Source organism: Mastomys coucha, unplaced genomic scaffold (genome assembly GCF_008632895.1).
Source record: "Mastomys coucha isolate ucsf_1 unplaced genomic scaffold, UCSF_Mcou_1 pScaffold5, whole genome shotgun sequence".
NCBI classification, from domain to species: Eukaryota; Metazoa; Chordata; class Mammalia; order Rodentia; family Muridae; genus Mastomys; species Mastomys coucha.
Genome location: NW_022196911.1, coordinates 95,877,759 through 95,895,729, shown reverse-complemented (window position 1 = coordinate 95,895,729; position 17,971 = coordinate 95,877,759). Strand labels below are relative to the sequence as shown.

General features: G+C 41.0%; 1 protein-coding gene across 1 annotated transcript; it reads right to left on the bottom strand.

Annotated features, from left to right (window-relative positions):
- Positions 1 to 10,840: 10,840 nt before the first annotated feature.
- Positions 10,841 to 11,296, bottom strand: LOC116077622 (keratin-associated protein 9-1-like). Its single transcript, XM_031352280.1, has one exon. It carries the CDS (start codon positions 11,294 to 11,296, stop codon positions 10,841 to 10,843), a length of 456 nt encoding a protein of 151 aa, XP_031208140.1.
- Between the last annotated feature and the right edge of the window lie 6,675 nt (positions 11,297 to 17,971).

Genomic DNA, 17,971 nt, shown 5'->3' with positions numbered 1-17,971 from the left:
GTACATTTTATATTCAAGCAATAGCACTTGAGCAAGCTCAATCCAAGTTAAGTGACCTGTGTTATGGCGGGCCATTGGGGATAGATGGAATCAAATCAAGGGCCCAGGTTGTCAGATTCCAAGGTAGGGCAGTCATGGGTGCAGTTTTAGTTTAAGGAAACATGGCACTGTAGGCTGAACAATGGGGTGATGTGTTCTTTGCCTTCTTCTCTGGCAATACAATTAGTTCCTCTCATTTTCAGTTCATCTTCGTTAACACAGCTCTTCCTGATTCATGACTCATACCTTGGTCATCACCACCCACATGTGAAAAGCAGCAGTGTTTTTAAAAGCCCCCTTCAAATACATTTAATGATCTAAATGCTCCCACCATTGTCCTGAGACTTTGACATGAATAGTTGCCCTAGTAAAAGTTTGTTGATGTCATAGAAATGTCCTTGTTTTTCTGGTCCTCATTCTTGTATGGCTACGTGTATCATTGAGAGATAGAAATGCACTAACACACTCACTCTTGGAGCCATAATTGGCTTCAGGTCAATGCTGCATTAAGGAAATATAAGAGTAGCAAATCTCAGGACTCAAAGCAGCAACAAATTAGTAATGCTACCAGCCTTTGATTCTCCGGGAGCTTTGAACTGCCTAAGGGGTAAAAACTATACCTGAACTATGGGAAGGAAAGAATCATCAGTTGAACAAAATGAAAATGTGGGTTCTGAGGTTGGTGAGACTGTGAGGGAGGAGACTTCTAGGAGTGGTGGTTGTTGTGAGCACAGAGCTGAAAGAGAAAACAAACAGACATTCTGAGAGAATGAACAGATGATGGAGAACTTTCTAATCTGATGGCTAATGCTGCTACAGGCAACTGGAAATGATGAAAAGACATAACGAAGTAAATGCCCTTAGAGGGAAGAGATGAGAGATGCCACAGCCACACAGCCACACAGCCACACAGCCACACAGCCACACAGCTACGTGGTCTTCTCAGATGCATGCCAGAGATTCCTTCTACACACTTCCTAAAACTATGTTTGAGAGAGGCAGAGAGAGAGAGAGAGAGAGAGAGAGAGAGAGAGAGAGAGAGAGAGAGAGAGAGAGAGAGATCTTAGCCCAGAAGATTATTTTTGTTTCACTTCTGTTTACATAAAGAGAAAAGGGAGGTCAAGGGCTAAGCATTGAGTAGCCTTTGATATGAATATTTTACAGTAAATGTTACCAACAGAAACAGTAAACTTGACTCCAGGAGTAATGAATCAGCCCAGACATTTTCTAAATAGACAACGTCAACTCTTCTTTATCTAAGACCCAAACTTAGCTGTACTCTGCTATCCATTCCTCTTCAATCAGTTTATAGTAAACTATGTAACCAGTGAATATAGTGATTTCCTGGAGTTCTCTCTTTAACACATAGTGTAGAAAATGAATTCCTGGATTTTATCTATATTTATGAAAAACTAGTAAACTCCAAGATGACATAGGAAATTTAATTTCATAAACTATAAGAGAGGCATTAGAAAGGTCATTATAGAACGTCATTAGAGTTCAGGCATAGTAGTAGCATTAGAAATTTGTATTCAATTCCCATTGCCCTTTCAATGAGTCACCATCAATTTGGAGGCTTAAACAATACAAATGTATTATCTTCCAGTTCTAGAGGTCAGAAGTTAAAATTCAGTATAGCTGAGCTTGAATCTAAGAGTTGGTGTGGTTCTCCTGCTTTTGTAAGAAAAGGTTGGCATTTTCTAACTTCTAGGGTCACCCACACTTCTGGCACCATGGTCGTATATTTCCATATTTTCCATCTCCATCTTTCTTTATGTTTACAGTGTGTTTACACTGAACACCTACAATAGTCCAGAACAATTCTCTCTTGAGATTCTTAATCACATTTGCAAAACCCCTTTGCTATGATAAGTGACACATTCATAGTCTGGGACCTGCCCACCTCTTAGGGTTATTCTTCTTACAAGAAGAGCCTTGATATGTTCAGGAGTCACTCATGGTAGGGAGAAACTAAGAATAAAATGATATAATGTGCTTATTTCTACTGAAATGACATATGTCAAAATAATTCCATATGAATGAAGACCACAATGAAGTTACAGAAGTTAGAATGTCAAGATTTATAAGGCTACATATATACAGAGGTTTATTCTCTTTCCTTGCTTGTTCAGCATGCATTCATGACTCAGAACTACTTGTTGGAGTGTTTTAAAAGTTGATTGGCAACTCTTACACACATGCTACCCCTTAGTAAACCTCTCTAAATCTCAAAGTCAGTACCTGAAAAGCCCCTCACATCTCACATGAGTGTCACAGAAACCTGAGCGCATCAAGGATTGGGTGTTGACTCTGAGAAACCACGCCCTTTCTTCTGACACCATAATGTCATTGGTTAGTGATGGTGATTCCATAATTAATTTCAGATTATGTTTTATATTGTAAAATTACAATGTTTAATTCTTCATTTCTTAGAAAAAATCATTAAATATAAACAAATGAAATATTGGTTATGAATAATAAAGTTGCAGACAAGACACAATGTAGGGAAAAAAACCTACTGACTTGTAATACATACCAAAATGGATGTTCTTATAATGAAAATTAAAACATTTGAGAAATTTAATGATAACAAAGACATTAGATCTCAGAACTTAGTAGGATATTGTAAAATTAACATTTTAAGAGAAATCTATAGTCTTTTACTATTTACACTACAAAAAGAATTCTTTAAAGATAGTGAATTAGTATTCTGGTTTAAAAGTTGGAGAATGAAATAAGATTATCAAAAGTAATTAGATGTAGCTGCATATGGATTTAAATTAAGGAACTAGGTGGCAATCACAAAAGAACACACATGGCATGCACTCTCTGATAAGTGGTTATTAGCCCAGAAGTTTGGAATACAGGAAGAACAACCCACAAACCACAAGAAACTCAAGAAGGAAGATCAAAAGGTGGACACTTCACACCTTCTTAAAAGGGGGAACCAAATACCCACGGAAGGAGTTGCAGATATTAACTATGGAGCAGAGACTGAAGGAAGGACAAGCCAGCCTAAATATAGCTATCTCCTGAGAGGCTCTGACAGTACCTTACTAATACAGATGTAGAGGCTCACAGCCATCCATTGAACTGACTACAGGGTCCCCAGTGAAGGAGTTAGAGAAAGAACATATGGAGCTGAGGGGTTTGCAGCCCCTTAGGACAAACAACAATATGAACTAACTAGCACCCTCAGAACTCCCAGGGTCTCAACCACCAACCAAGGACTGCACATGGTGGGTCTGATTGTTCTGGCAGCATGTGTATAGTAGAGGATTGCAAATTTGATCATCAATAGGAGAAGAGGACCTCGGCCCTGTGAAGGTTCTGTGCCCCAGTGTAGGGGAATGCCAGGGCCAATCAGTCAGAGAGGGTAGGGTGGCAGGCATGGGGAGGGGGGAGGCAACAGGGGTTTGTTCTTGTTGTTTTTGTTTGTTTGTTTGTTTTTTGGAGGGGAAACTGGGAAAGGAGAAATTTACATGTAAATAAAGAAAATATCTAATAAAAAACATAAAAAAAGGAAGTATGTGGTAAATTTTAAATGAAGGAAATCAACAAAATCTAAAGTTTATGCATATTGAAATTTTTTAAAGGAAATATACTTCAGATAACACAAATCTGAAAAAGAGCATATTTGGGTAATATTGTGACTGAATGAAAACTGGCATATATTTGCAGTTAAAAATGTTCAATACATAAAGCTCAAACTATGTAAGTGGATTCCTATCATACATCATTTACAAAAATATAGTATGAGTTAATTAAAGACTTAAAATTAACACACACAAAAATTATATTTGAGACTGCAGAAATGATTCATGGGTTAAAAGCATTGGATGTTCTTCCAGACAACTAAAACTATCCACTCTAGTCCCAGGGGATCCAATGCATTCTTCTTCTGGCTGCCATAAATATTACACATGAACGGTGCATAGACATGCATGCAGAAAAAGTACAAATACACACACAATGAAAGTAAATAAAGTCTAAAACTACTTTTTAATTAAAACATAGGAGGAATTAGGAATATGTATCTTCTAGATCTTGAATTTGGGAAAGCTCACCTTTGGTGAAATGATTAGTCATCTCTGAGAGATGCTCTTTGCCAGAGGTGATTATTTCAACATAAATAACATATTTACAGTGGCACCAACCATAATAAGAAAACCATGGATCAGCCTAGGAGCCAATCAACAGATACATGGAGGGAGAAAATGTGATATATGGACACAATGATCAGTGTTTGGAATATTATTCAACCTTAAAGGGGAATTAAATTATTTCTTCTGCAGAAAAATGGATAGACCTGGAGTTTATAATGTTAAATGAAGTAAACAAGAAAATCAAATACCACATGTCTTCTCCCATATGCATAACTAGATTGCTTTAAAGGTATGAAGGAGGGAAGGGGACTATTCTTGAGGTAAGGGATCACTGAAGTGATGGAGAACAAACAAGAGAGTGTTAAGGGGAAGTGTGGTAGTTTGAATACATTTGGCCCATGGGAAGTATCACTCTTCGGAGATATGGCCTTGTTGGCATAGATATGGCTTTGTTGGAGAAAGTGCATCACTGTGAAGGTGGGCTTAAAGCTCTGCCCAGCGAAGAAGAGTCAGCCTCAGCCCTCTCCTGTTTGTCTTCAGAAAGAGACGTAGAGCTCTTAGTTCCTCCAGCACCAAGCCTGCCTGGATGCTGCAATCATAATGGACTGAACCTCAGAACCAGTAAGTCAGCCCCAATGAAATGTTGTCCTTTATAAGAGTTGCCTTGGTCATGGTGACTCTTCATAGCAATTGAAACCATAAGACAGGAAGTGCATCTGATCAAGATACCTCTCTCTCTCTCTCTCTCTCTCTCTCTCTCTCAATATATATATATATAATATATATCATATATCATGATATATGATATATATATATATGATATATATATGATATATATGATAATTTTAGCTATTTCAAAATATGTGGTTAAATAAAAAATTCTAAGTGTTAAGAGAATGGTGTCCTTAGATTGAATATAAGAATATCTGCATAGTCTTTTAAAAAAAGATTTTTTATTTTATGCATATGAGTACACTGTAGCTGTCTCCAGATGCACCAGAAGTACTATTGAAATCATTGTAGGGTGGGATCAAGCTTCATTAATGCATTTCATTGCTGATGGACATATTCAATCACTTAAGCTAGTGCGAATCATGTATGTGTCCACATCTTCTAGTTAATATTTTTCATATATTCTTGGAGTGAAATTTCAGAACTACACATTGTGTGTTTGAACAACATTAGTAGGTTGGGGTTTTTTTCAAATTTTTTTTAAAGTTACAATATTGATCTCCAGAACTTATTTGCAACACCCCCATCTCATCACCAAAGCTTAAGGAACATACAGGGAAGAAGGATGGGGAGGAAACGCAAACTTCTAAACCTAATGTGGCTATAAACACCATGAACTCATACCAGCTGTGGCTACCTGCACATGAGCAACACACCATCAAAGCAGCCAAAATTCCATCACAAATTCAGAGGGGCTTCCTGAATCCCAACTCTTCCTGATGAACTACTGGCAGTCGGTAGCTGCTGGTGCGTGTGTAAGGAGGTCATTTTGTTCTGAATGAGAACTGAGAGATTTCCCATGACCCAGTAGATGGGTTCAAACACGTGCGTATATGATAAGCTCTAACTGAGCTTAGTGGGTATCCATTTTATCAGCAATAAAAAAAATTAAAACATAATTTTTTCTACTATTGAGTTGACCTTAGCACATCTTATAACATAGAAATGTGATTTATGTAATTATCCAACTGCACAGTTCATAGAATAATATATTCAGTACAGTTGCCTTTGTTTTTCTGCAAAACGGTCTGAAGGGATTAAATACATTGGTAGTGAAGCCACTGATAGCGGTCTGACTACATGAATTCACTATTGTGTGTTGAGAACTGTCTAAAGATGGTCAGTAGTGGTAAAGAATGAAGACTCAAACCTACTGCATCGTGTTCTGGGTCTTGACCTGGCTGGGGTGATAGGGAATGAAGGAAGAACAGACACATACAATGAAGATGGGATCCAGTGGCCTGTGCTTGCTCTGATGGAAGGTACAAACTACACAACCACTCAGAGCCTCATCGTGTTTATTATGTACAGTGTGGAAGGAACCTGAGCCTGGAGTGGAGGAGCAGGGAGGGATTTGCCAGTTGAAGTTTGGTCTTGCTGTCTATTGTAATACTAAATTCGAGCTCCCAAGACATGGAGTCTGCATGTAGACACAATTGACCCTGCCCCCAGGGTATTTCTGATTGGTAAATAAAGATGCCAACTGCCAATAGCTGGGCACAAGAGACATGGGTGGGGTTTAGGTTTCCTGGGTCTGGGGTTGGAGGAGAACCATGAGAAGAAGGTAGAGGAAGAGAAAGAGAGAAGCCACCATAGCTTACATTAGTCATGAAAATGTGGATCCATTAAAATGGATACAAGAGGCCTCACTTTAGTCTTCATATTTGCACTTTCCTGTCCTATGCAGATTTACCATTTCTTTGTAATTTTTGCCATATATGTTTATTTTTGTGTTTCTTAAACACTACGTAGTTTACAACTAATTTTTTTTCAGTTTCCTGTTATTGTCTCTAATGAGTATAAACTCTACATGTTAGCAGTCAAATTGGCTGCTTTTCCTGGAGATGAAATCTTGTCCTTCCTCATTGTATGAGCCAGAGGAGTCAAGGACACCACAAGAAAAACTCACAGAATCAACTAACCTGGGCCCATAAGGGCTCAAAGAGACTGATCCACCAACCAGGGAGCATGCATGGGAACTGAGCTAGGCCCTCTGCACATATGTCACAGTTGTGTAGCTTGGTCTTCATGTGGGAAGGGGTACTGTTCCTAACAGTGGAAGCAGGGACTGTCTCTGACTCTGTTGCCTGTTTTGGGGATCCTTTCCCCCTATTCAGCTGCCTTGTCTAGTCTCAATAGGAGAAGATGCACTTTTGATACCCATGGGAGGCCTAGGAGGAACAGATGTGGGGAGGTTAGGTAGGGTCGAAGGACTGGGAGGAATCAGAGAGGGAACACAGTGGTTAGGATGTTAACTAACTAACTAACTAACTAACTAACTAACTAACTAAAAAGTCTTTTCTCAAGATATGAGATGTCTGTCTATATTTTTTAAATGAGTTTCACAGGTTGTTTGTTTTCTGAGACAGGGTTTCCCTGACTGTGTTGCTGCCCTGGCTCTGTAGACCAGGGTGGTCTTGAACTCAGAGATCCACTTGCCTCTTGCTTTTAAATGCTGAAATTAAAGGTATGTACTACCACCACCTGACTGAGTTTCAAGTTTTTTTAAAAGTCAATTTTAAGTCTTTAGTCCACCTGGTTTATATTTTTGTAGATTATGTGCAATAGAGACTATTCTAAGTACTTCTATCTCAACTTACAGAACAATCTCTGGAAATCCATAGACTGCTGCCCCTTTTCATTCAGAATATTAAAAATTTTTACTTTTTTTTCTCACCAGTGTTATCACAAGTTAACTCTCCCACAGATGGCTATTTGTCCTGAAAACCATAAGAATGGGGCATAAACTATGCAATTTCTAAAAGACCAACAATTTCTAGATGATCTTCTCACACCAAAATCCTGAGACAGCTCAGCAGGAAAAGGTGCCTACTCCAAGCCTGAGTTTGAGCCCCAGGAGACATAAGGTGGAAAGAGAAAAACACCTCTCATAAGTTGTCCTCTGATCCCTCCCTCCCCCTACATACACACACACACACACACACACACACACACACACACACACACACACACACACACACTGTGAAAAAGCTTTTAGAAGCCTGAGACAGTAGCAAGTACACTGTGGCTAAAAAATACTTAAAAGTCATCCCCAATGGCTTTTTTAGTCAAGGGAATAAATGGCTTACATGGCTTTCTAGGCTTCTAAAACTAGATCTTTTGCTCAGTGGTTACTGGTTTCTAAGGTGCTGGGGTGAACTGAGGGAGGTTTTGTTAAGAAATTGTCATTGGGCTCAGACAGGGAGGGAGCCCTGGACAACCACTAGTCAGGTGGGTCCCCCACCAGGGACCCAGATAGGGAACAAGCCTGAGATAACTATCAGTCTTATCATACAGGCCTGAGTGGGCAGACTATGCCTCAGATGACTTCTGTCCAGTGTCACGCTGCATGGGTAGGGCATAGCACTCCTGAGACCACACCTGAGATAACCCCAGATACCCACAGAGTCCAGGTGCCACTAAAAGGAGCAAATAAGAGGTGAAGAGGTGGAAGAGAAGCAGCAGGATGTGTACACAATCAAGAGAGGCAGAACTAGAGACTCAAGGATAGTGAGGCACATCCCAATGTGAGTAGCCTGTGATGCTATCTAAGCCTAAATCCTGGCCTGTGTTGACCCTGAGGGCTATCACCGAAGTTCAGGCAGATGTCCTTGGTCTGGGCTGCTACCAGTATCAGAGGCCATGTTGATGTCTGAGAGCTGTGCAGAACCTGACCCCACCCTTTGCCTGGGCATCATGGGAGAGCTCACCTTGAGATTGTGAAAGCAGGAGAGCTGACCTACACCCTACACCAGCTGCAGTACTCAGGAGAGCAGCCCCTCACATTGCCCAGGAGGTACAGTAGAACTGGCTCCCTGGTTATAGGAGTTGCCCATGAGCCAGCCCTGAGGGTATGAGTGTGGGAGAGCTAGCCCTGACACTCATCTCCTGTGCATGGGTAAGGGAGAGATATCCTTCTCCTCCCTTGACCCCTGCCACCTGTGTCAGGCAGAAGAGCTGGCTCTGAGGTCATCAGAGCTTGACAGCTGGCCCTACCCCTCACCTGCTGCATCACTAGGGGAAGCCAGGCCTCTACCTCACCTGGACATCACAGTAGAGCTGTCCCTGGTTGTGGGGGTTATGGGTGAGTTCGTCCCATGAGTGTAGGAGAGCTGGTCTTGCCTTTTACCTGCTGTGGAATGGCATGAGTGACAGAGAAATACCCTCCACATCCCACCCTCACCCCTCACCACCTGTGGCAGGTGAGAGAGCTGGTCCAGTGGTCACAAAAGCAGGAGAGCTATCCCAGCCCTTCATCTGCTGTAGAGTCCAGGACAACAGGCCCTGCGTCTCATCTGGGCAGCATAGTAGAGCTGACCCTTATAGTGGTGATGCAGGTGAGCTGGCCTTGAAGGCAGGAACATAGAGAGCTGGCTCCACAACTTGTCTGCTCTGCAGAGCAGAGAAGGGAGAGATGCTCCCTCCCCGCTTCATACCTCACCACCAATGGCAGGCCAGAAAACTGAGAGAACTGATCTGTCCCACACTGAGTGCAATACTCCCAGAGAGCAGGCTCTGCACCTCACCTGGGTAGCAGAATAAACCTGGCCCCGATGGCGTGGGTTTGAATGAGCCAGCCCAGAAGGCATGAGAGTGGGAGAACTGACTGCCCTTCGCTGGCTGCAGCGTTGAATGAGCTAGCTGGGGCAGGGCTGGAGAGCTCATCCCAGTGAGATGGGTGTGGGAGAGCTGGTGAGCTGAACATCTCAGATACTACACAGGCCCAGATTCTGGGTTTTGAGTTGGCCCATCCCAACATCTACCCCATCCATGAACTCCTGGAGCACTTGAAGTTGGCTAGTCCTACAGATCTAAAACTACAGGATCTCCATCACACGGGGCAATAAGAGGATATCTAAGAAGAGTTGTCCCAGTGAGGGTTCAGACTTGATAGGGTAGCGGGAGCCAGAGGCCTTGAGCCAGAACAACGACACATTGCAATGAACATTTGCAAACTAAGAAGTGTGGGGCAAAAGAGTATACTGTAGGCCACACTGTGATACCCCTACAGCTTCCACAAGGAGATTTTTTTTTTCCTTTTGTCGAGGAGGATGCAAGGGTGGAGGGAGGGCTCAAGGGCATAAGGAGATGAGCGGGATTGGAGTGCAGGATGCGAAATTCACAAAGAATCAATAAAAAGTTTATATATATATATATATACATATGTGTTTGTGCATATATAAAAATTCATATATATATGTATATATACATATATATACATACATACATATATATATATATATATGAATGAAAAGAAGAGAAAAGGAAAGGTAATTGGTAAATGACAGAGAGAAATGTGAGATGCACAGTTTCCCAGTGCTCAGTGCCAGCACTGTGTTTCATTAAGTCATGGCCATTATCACAGCAGACCTGCAGCCAGGAAGCCCAGCTCTCTGGATGATGCTTTCTATCTTTAGCTACATCCCATGTGCTGTCTCTGTCCAAGTCAGAGACTATACGATGAGGCTCAGATGAGCTGGTACAACATGACAAGCAACACACAGAAACACAATGCAACACAATTCAGAAGACAATCAAGTGAAGACTTTATTAGTACACCCTAGATAATGGTTTGTGGGCTAGGAAGACGATGCTACAGTTTTGCAAAGGAGTTACATGATGAGTCATGGTAATTCGAAACACATGGAAATGAAAGGATGACTGGTACTGGAAATATCTGAGTGCTTTCTTTCTTTCTTTTGATTTTATAAGTGGAAAATGGAATAAGTAATTTTATCCAGGTCAGTGACAGATAGCTTTGACTAAGAACCAGAGGAATGAGGAGAAAAGCACTAGATAAAGCTGTACTTATAAGCAAACACATGACTCTGCTAACAAGGCGACCGGACAAGTGTAAGGAGCATTTCCAGAGAAATAGCACTGAGTTTGGTTTTCTGTGTCTATTAGGTAGGTTTGATAGTGGAAGGCTAGTTTATGTAGATAGTGGGTCTGTGGTAAGTTGATCAACAACCACAGGGCTCACAGCAGCTGGACCCACAACCTTGGGACAGACATCCAGGCACACAGACACATGTAGGCTGGTAGCAAGTCCTGGTGCAGGTCACAGGTCCAGAGCAGGCTGGCTGGCAGCACAGGTTGAGGCAGAAGGGCTCGCAGCAGGGCTTGCAGCAGCTGGACTGACAGCAGCTGGGCTGGCAGCAGGGCTGGCAGCAGCTGGACACACAGCAGCAGGGCTGGCAGCAGGGTGTGCGGCAGCAGCTGCTCACACAGCATGGTTGGAAGCAGGTCCTGCAGCAGGTGGTTTGACAGCAGGGCTGGCAGCAGCTGGAGCCACAGCAGCTGGGCTGGCAGCAGGGCTGGCAACAGCTGGTCACACAGCTTGGTCTCCAGCAGGTGGTCCTGCAACAGGTGGTCCTGCAGCAGGTAGGCTGGCAGCAAGAGGAGCAGCAGTTGGTCATGGTGTTGGTTGGATGTGAAGAGAGGAGTTTCTATTCACAGGTGAGTTTCCTAAAAATCTATTTTTTTCTTTGTTACTGTGCCTTTTATATATGATGCCCCAGAGTTTGGGCCAATGAGCAGAACTTGCGTGTGTGTTTATGCTAATTTTCCCACTTCAAGGAATACGTTGCTTCTTAAGCGTTTTGAAATTTCCCTTAGTAATTAATATGTTTACTTTCCTCGTTGGTAAATAAACAAAATCTTTTCCAGAAATGAGAAACCAACTGCTACTCACTGCATCAGCTTTGACACTAATGGGTTTTTGTTTGTTTGTTTGTTTTGTTTTTATTTTTTTACAGTGTGGACAAAAATTTGAATATTAAATGTTTTAAACTTTAGTGTTTGCCACAGAAGAAATTAGGTGTACACATTTCAGTGGGTTTTTGTTTTGTTTTGTTTTGTTTTTTATGAAACACAATGGAAGTGGATAATTGGTCTTGGCTTTTCCTAGTAATAATCCTGTCTTAGTTTTGCATATCATAAATGATATTCTTGTGCAGGATTGCACTAAGACCCAATAGTTCCTAAAAGGGCCACTGAGTGACCATATAAAGTGTGCATGCAGAAAATGGTCTTCAGAGTTTATGGTTGCCTCTCTGAAGCCAGCGAGGCTCCTCCCTCAGTGCTAGCTACTTCAGTGTGAGGCAGAGTGTGAGCATTGTTCCACTTCAGTGTGAGGTAGAGTGTGAGCATTGTTCCACTTCAGAGTGAGGTAGAGTGTGAGCATTGTTCCACTTCAGTGTGAGGTAGAGTGTGAGCATTGTTCCACTTCAGTGTAAAGTAGACCATTAGGATTTCATTAGCAATTTTATTGTGTGGCTTTTAAAAAGAAAAAAAAATGGTTTGATTTCTTCCATAGTTCCCAGATCCCAGTAGAGACCAACTTTTAGAAATATATAAGCCAGAGATGCTTCCAATAACCGAATACCCATTAGAGGATGATGCCAGTCAATGCAATTGTAATAGGTAAGCACCCATGTCCTTTGTTCTATTACCAGTATGTACCCAAACTGATATAAGATGGCTTATTTCTTTCCATAACTGACTTAATTGATGTTTCAAAACTTTAATATTTTTGTTCCTTACAATTTCTGACTTAGTTGAATGCTCGGACAGCCATTGTTTTACGATTGCTTGCAGCCAGTTTAATCCAAGCATCACAAATTCTTTGCTTCCCAGTAATGATTTGACTAGTGGCAAGGAGTCTATACACCTGAGAACTGAGGTGTATTCCTGTAAACTGCTGAGAATGTAAAGACAAGCCACCACGTGCTACCCAGACAAGGAACTGACTGACTCCTCCCAGCAGTGCAGGGCTTGTCTTGATCTCATCTCAGCCCAGCCCCACTCACAGCCATTCAAAGGTCACAGTGCATGGCCTGCTGGGATAGCTACCCTAATTTCAGTCTTAAATTCTTTCACAACTTCATATACCTATAAAGTACTCGTTTTCTCTTTATCCCTTTCCACTTTCACCATCCCCTTTACTCTTCTCAGTGTGTCACCTCTTACTTCTCTATCTGTTTTGTGAGATACTGTATCTAATTAAGTGTGCTTGTATGTGCAGGGGTGGGACTAATTACAAGGGCAAGTTAACAATGGCCACACCACTTCTCCTCTCAGCAACCATTAACTATGGATAGCTCTTCAGGGAGGGGCTGGGTCTCATAGACTTTCCCCAGCCGTGATAGATCATTGACTGATACAGTTTTGTGCAGGTAATCATGGGTCCTGTGAATCCATGAGTGTGAAGCCATGTCATGTCCAGAAGATCTTGTGGTTCACTACATGTTTCCTCATCCTCCAGTACTGATATTCTTTCCACCTCCTATTCTGCAAAGCTCTCTGAGCCTGGGTTGAGTGTGCGGTAGGGTAGGCTAGGTGATATAATTATCTCATTTAAGACTGAGATCTCAATTGACACACATTTTAACTCACGATCCATTGTGAGTCTCTCACAATGTGAGTTGTATTTACTACAACCTACTGCAGACAAAACAAACAAACAAACCTTCTTGGACCATGAATGACCTGGATAAATATATAATGCATATGTGATTGTACACAGGATAGTTGTATCATGTTAGGTGCAATTATGACCTGTGTTGGCTCCCTTTGTTCTGCCCGAACGTGAACTAACAGCGTTCATCTGCCTCACCTCTGAGAATCGAAAGCGAACTGACAGTCTGGGACTGAAGCTGGCCACCTGTGGTGCAAGACAATAGCCCACAAACACTGCAGCTCCTCCTGAAATCAAAGATGGACTTACAGCTAACTTCTAAGCCTACTGTTTGACGTCCTTGCACCATAAACAGACTGCCTGCTTAAACAGACCACCTGAGATGTATTGCTGCTGAAAACCAGCGTCTCTTCATCTGCTACTGTGTTTATGTTATGCATGTGCTAAGTTTGAATGTTGTGGTTTCATTTTTGCCGCCTGCTATAAAAACTCATTTCACCCCAAGCTTTGATACATTTACTTAGCATCTGTCTCTTTGTTTCTCGACCGTTTATTCCACAGGTCTGATCTGACCTCCAGTTCAAAGTTAACCACGACCATGTAGATCCACTGATCGGACACTACAGACCTGGTTATTGCTTTCAAGTGAAAATTAAGCATGGCATAAAGAGATATGATTGTGTATCAAATGGACAAGGGCTGGACTTGTGAGGGTTATCCTTGGTTGTCAACTTGACTACATCTGGAATTAACTAAAGACCAAAGCAAACCTGGAAGGAATTTTTTTCTTAATTAATTTGAAGTAGGAAGACCTACTTCTAATATGGATCTTTGAGGTGGAAAAATAAGCCTTTAATACAGATCTTTTGAAGTGGGGATATCCACCTTTAATCTAGACCACACTTGCCACTGGCAGCCTATAGGAAGGACAGAAGTGAGAAGCTTGCTCCCACTCTTGCTAGCTAGCAAGTCCGTTTCTTCACTGGCATTAAAGCCTGTTTATTTAGGATTCTGGCATACACTGAAGACCAGCTGAGACATCCAGCATTATGGAGTAAAGACATAGTGGATTCTTGGACCTTCTGCTCATAAACAGCTAATTTTGGATTAGTTGGACCAATGTTTTAGCTGGTTAATGAACAATAAAGAATAATAAATGAATGAACAATAAATTCAAGCTAAGCTGAGCACCTCTCCAAGTGGTCTTTCAGATACTGTAGAAAGAAGTTGAAAAGCATTTCAATGATAGCATGCAGGTCTCAGTAAAGCTTAGGGAGCAAGGTTGCTATGGGAACATGAATGCTTCCCATCAATTGAAGATATCAGTCAGCAGGATGGTTGGCAGTGGCTACACAGCCAGAGAGAGCTGCAGCAGCAAGGAGGAGGGCAGCACAGGGTGTGCGGCAGCCACTGGTCACCTGGGCTGGTTGCCAATGGGTGGTCCTGCAGGAATTGGGCTGGAAGTAAGAAGAGCAGTGTGGTGTGGGTCCTGGTGACTCGTGTGGGGGTGGGACTTCTGAGAGGAGACAAGTTTTCAATTGCCAGCAATTGTCTGTATCGGATCTTTCATGAACTGTTTTCCAGCATAGAATAAAGGAGAATTTAAGGTAAATTAGCTTTAAAAGTTGCACTAACTATAGTTTGTGATAGGACTGACAGATTAAAAATTGATGTGGAAAAGTAAAATGAATGCTTTTATTTTAAATGTTAAATTTGAAACAATGCACCTTCCATCAGTCTTATTTCTTTGAGGTTTTCAACTTTACCATACTGATTTTTATATCAATATAATTTTGCTGTTATATACTGAGGTCTGACCTTTGTATATCCATGTTTTCATTTGTATCCATGTTTTCAAAGTTTTTTTGTAAGATTAGTTTATTTATTTTATGTATGTGAGCACACTGTCACTCTCTTCAGACACACCAGAAGAGGACATTGGATCCCATTACAGATGGCTGTGAGCCACCATGTGGTTGCTGGAAATTGAACTCAGGACCTCTGGAAGAATAGTCAGTGCTCTTAACTGCTGAGCCATCTCTCCAGCCCCACTGTAACCATGTTCACATCTACTTTAAATATCATCCAAGCTGGTGAGATTGGGTTTCCCTGTCTCACCCAGGAACATAGTTGAAGTGATTGGAGGAAGAGGAACAACTCATCCTATGCTTAACACAGCAATGAGACACATTAAAAAAAAAAGTACCAGAGGCACTGGATGAAGGGCTGCTGCAATTTAAAAAGGGCCTCCTACTTCTCGAGATGGAGAGCTTATTCAATAAACATCACACAAGCATCCCTTTAAAAAGCAAATATAATTGCGTAGGCAGCGTGCCAAGACGAGATTGTCTGGGAAGGTCACAATTATAACCCAATGATGCTAACTCAGCTGACGGATGTTGACCTCCACACCGGACATCTTATGTCCCTGGAGAAACACACAGAGCCTCCACTCAGGACACCATGGTCACCTCTTATAGTTTCACCTACTTTGACTACCGGTGGCCAAAGTCTATGCTGGAGAATTCTGTGTCACTCCTGATGTTGGCAGAACACATGTTGTTAGACTGCTTGCTGTTGCCCCGTTTCTCATCGTTGCTGTTCATCAGTCCTGCGGAATTGCCCTGTTGCCAGTGTAGGCACCCTTTTCATGGCTTCTTCGTTACCCCCGTGCTTATACTAAGACAGTACTATATCTGTCACACAATTGGTGATGCCATGAGGAAGCTCTTTTAGTTTATACTGTTTGGATTCTTTGAGACAGGGTCTCATGTATCCTAGGCTAGACTTATTTAGCTGAGTCTGGCCTTGAACTCTAGATCTTCCTGCCTCTGCTTCCTAAGTGGTAACATAGGAATATGCCACTATACTTGATCTAAGAATTAATTTTTGCAAGCAACTACTTAAACTATAAAACACATAAGCCGTGAATACCATGTCTAGTACTGTGGCATTCTGACATGGCCAAATGTTTCATGTGACTTTATTGACCAAGTTCGTAATGTCACCATCCTAGGCATGCCTTGGACTTTTTAAAGACTCATACGCAATAGAGTGACTGTGTTCAATAAATACCTACTCTCTTAATATCATAAATATTTGTGGTCACTAAGCATGTCTGACCATCAATTTATTTGGAGAAAAGTTTGGGTTACTGTCACATGAACAAAGAAAATAACTGATATATAATATTTATATTACAGTAGACAGATTGAAATAGTAACTTAATTTTTTCATGTATTTACATGCAAGTGGGTAGAAGCCAAGACAAACTGGGAGATAATTAGATGAAAGATAAATATTTATATTTTAATGAAAGGAATTATTACCCAAAAGGTAGAAGAGATATTAAGCTATATCATTTTTACTTCCTTTGCACAGAGAAGACTGGTTGTCTCCAAAGAAATAAATGATCATGGCATTTGGTTCAATCAGATCAAGTCAACATGCTAAGGTTACACACATGCTCTAGCTTTAACTTTGATAATGACTTCCTTGCAATACATTTTTCACATCTCCAAAAAATCAGCTCTCTTGTTTTTATGAGCACTTGGCCTATTTTCAAAATAACTATGATAAACCCATGGAAGCATGATAAAATGTCAATCTAGACTCAGACTCTCAGAAAGCTTTCTTTACAAATGATTATTTCAAGATGAAAAATAGAGTTACAGAAATTTTAAATAGAATTGTTATCATCTTAGATACAATGTCTAGTTCCCATCTATCCCAACTTATCTCTAACAAATTGCATTTCCATATATACTTAAACTATTTATAAAGGGTATCAGACTACAAGGAAGATCTCAACAGTAGGAATAATATGCAGTTTTTCTTCTACCCCAGCACAATGAAGTTAGACAGTACCACCAGAAAATACCTTAAGGATTGAATAGAGAAAGTAGGAACCAGAGACGGCCAAGAACTTGAGTACAATGTGCACAAAAGGTTCATTTTTATTATTGCAGCTCCTTAGTAATAACACAAATGTATACTATAATACAAACAATAGTATAAATGATACAACATAATACAAACAACACAACACAATAATACAGAGTTATGAGTTTACTGTTCAGCAGAGAATCCTGTTTCACAGCCCAGCATGTTTAAGGTTCTCAAAAACACAACAATGTTATTTGTCTTCAGAAAAACTGAGGTATGTGAGCATCATTTACCCTAACTATTCTCTAGAAATTGAGGAAAGTCACAGGCATTCCTGTGTTCCTTCCTATACTGTTGCCATTCCAAATTCCCTTCTTGAGAAATATCAACATGGGATGGTCCTCATGCCCATGTCATAAATTCATTTTCCCCACATAACCTTAATTCAACCCTTAATTCTTCTAGTATTTTAACAGTTTATTTTTCAAAGAGTCTTTAGATACAAGAAGCACACACCCACTGCAGGTTAATATGAGGCTTCATGGTGACACATGGGATGTTGCATTTAGTTTGCTATGTCATCTTATGACTATCAGTCAGATGAGTCAGAATAGAAACCTTTGAAATTTGATGATATACATAAGGAAACCAAAGAGGTGACTCAAGAGAAAAGACTGGATTTGATAAACCCTGACCCTGAGAAAGAAAAGAATGCATTCCATCTAACATTTACATAGAGTCTTCCATAATTAACCAATTTACTAACTGTTTATCTATTAAGAGAAACAAA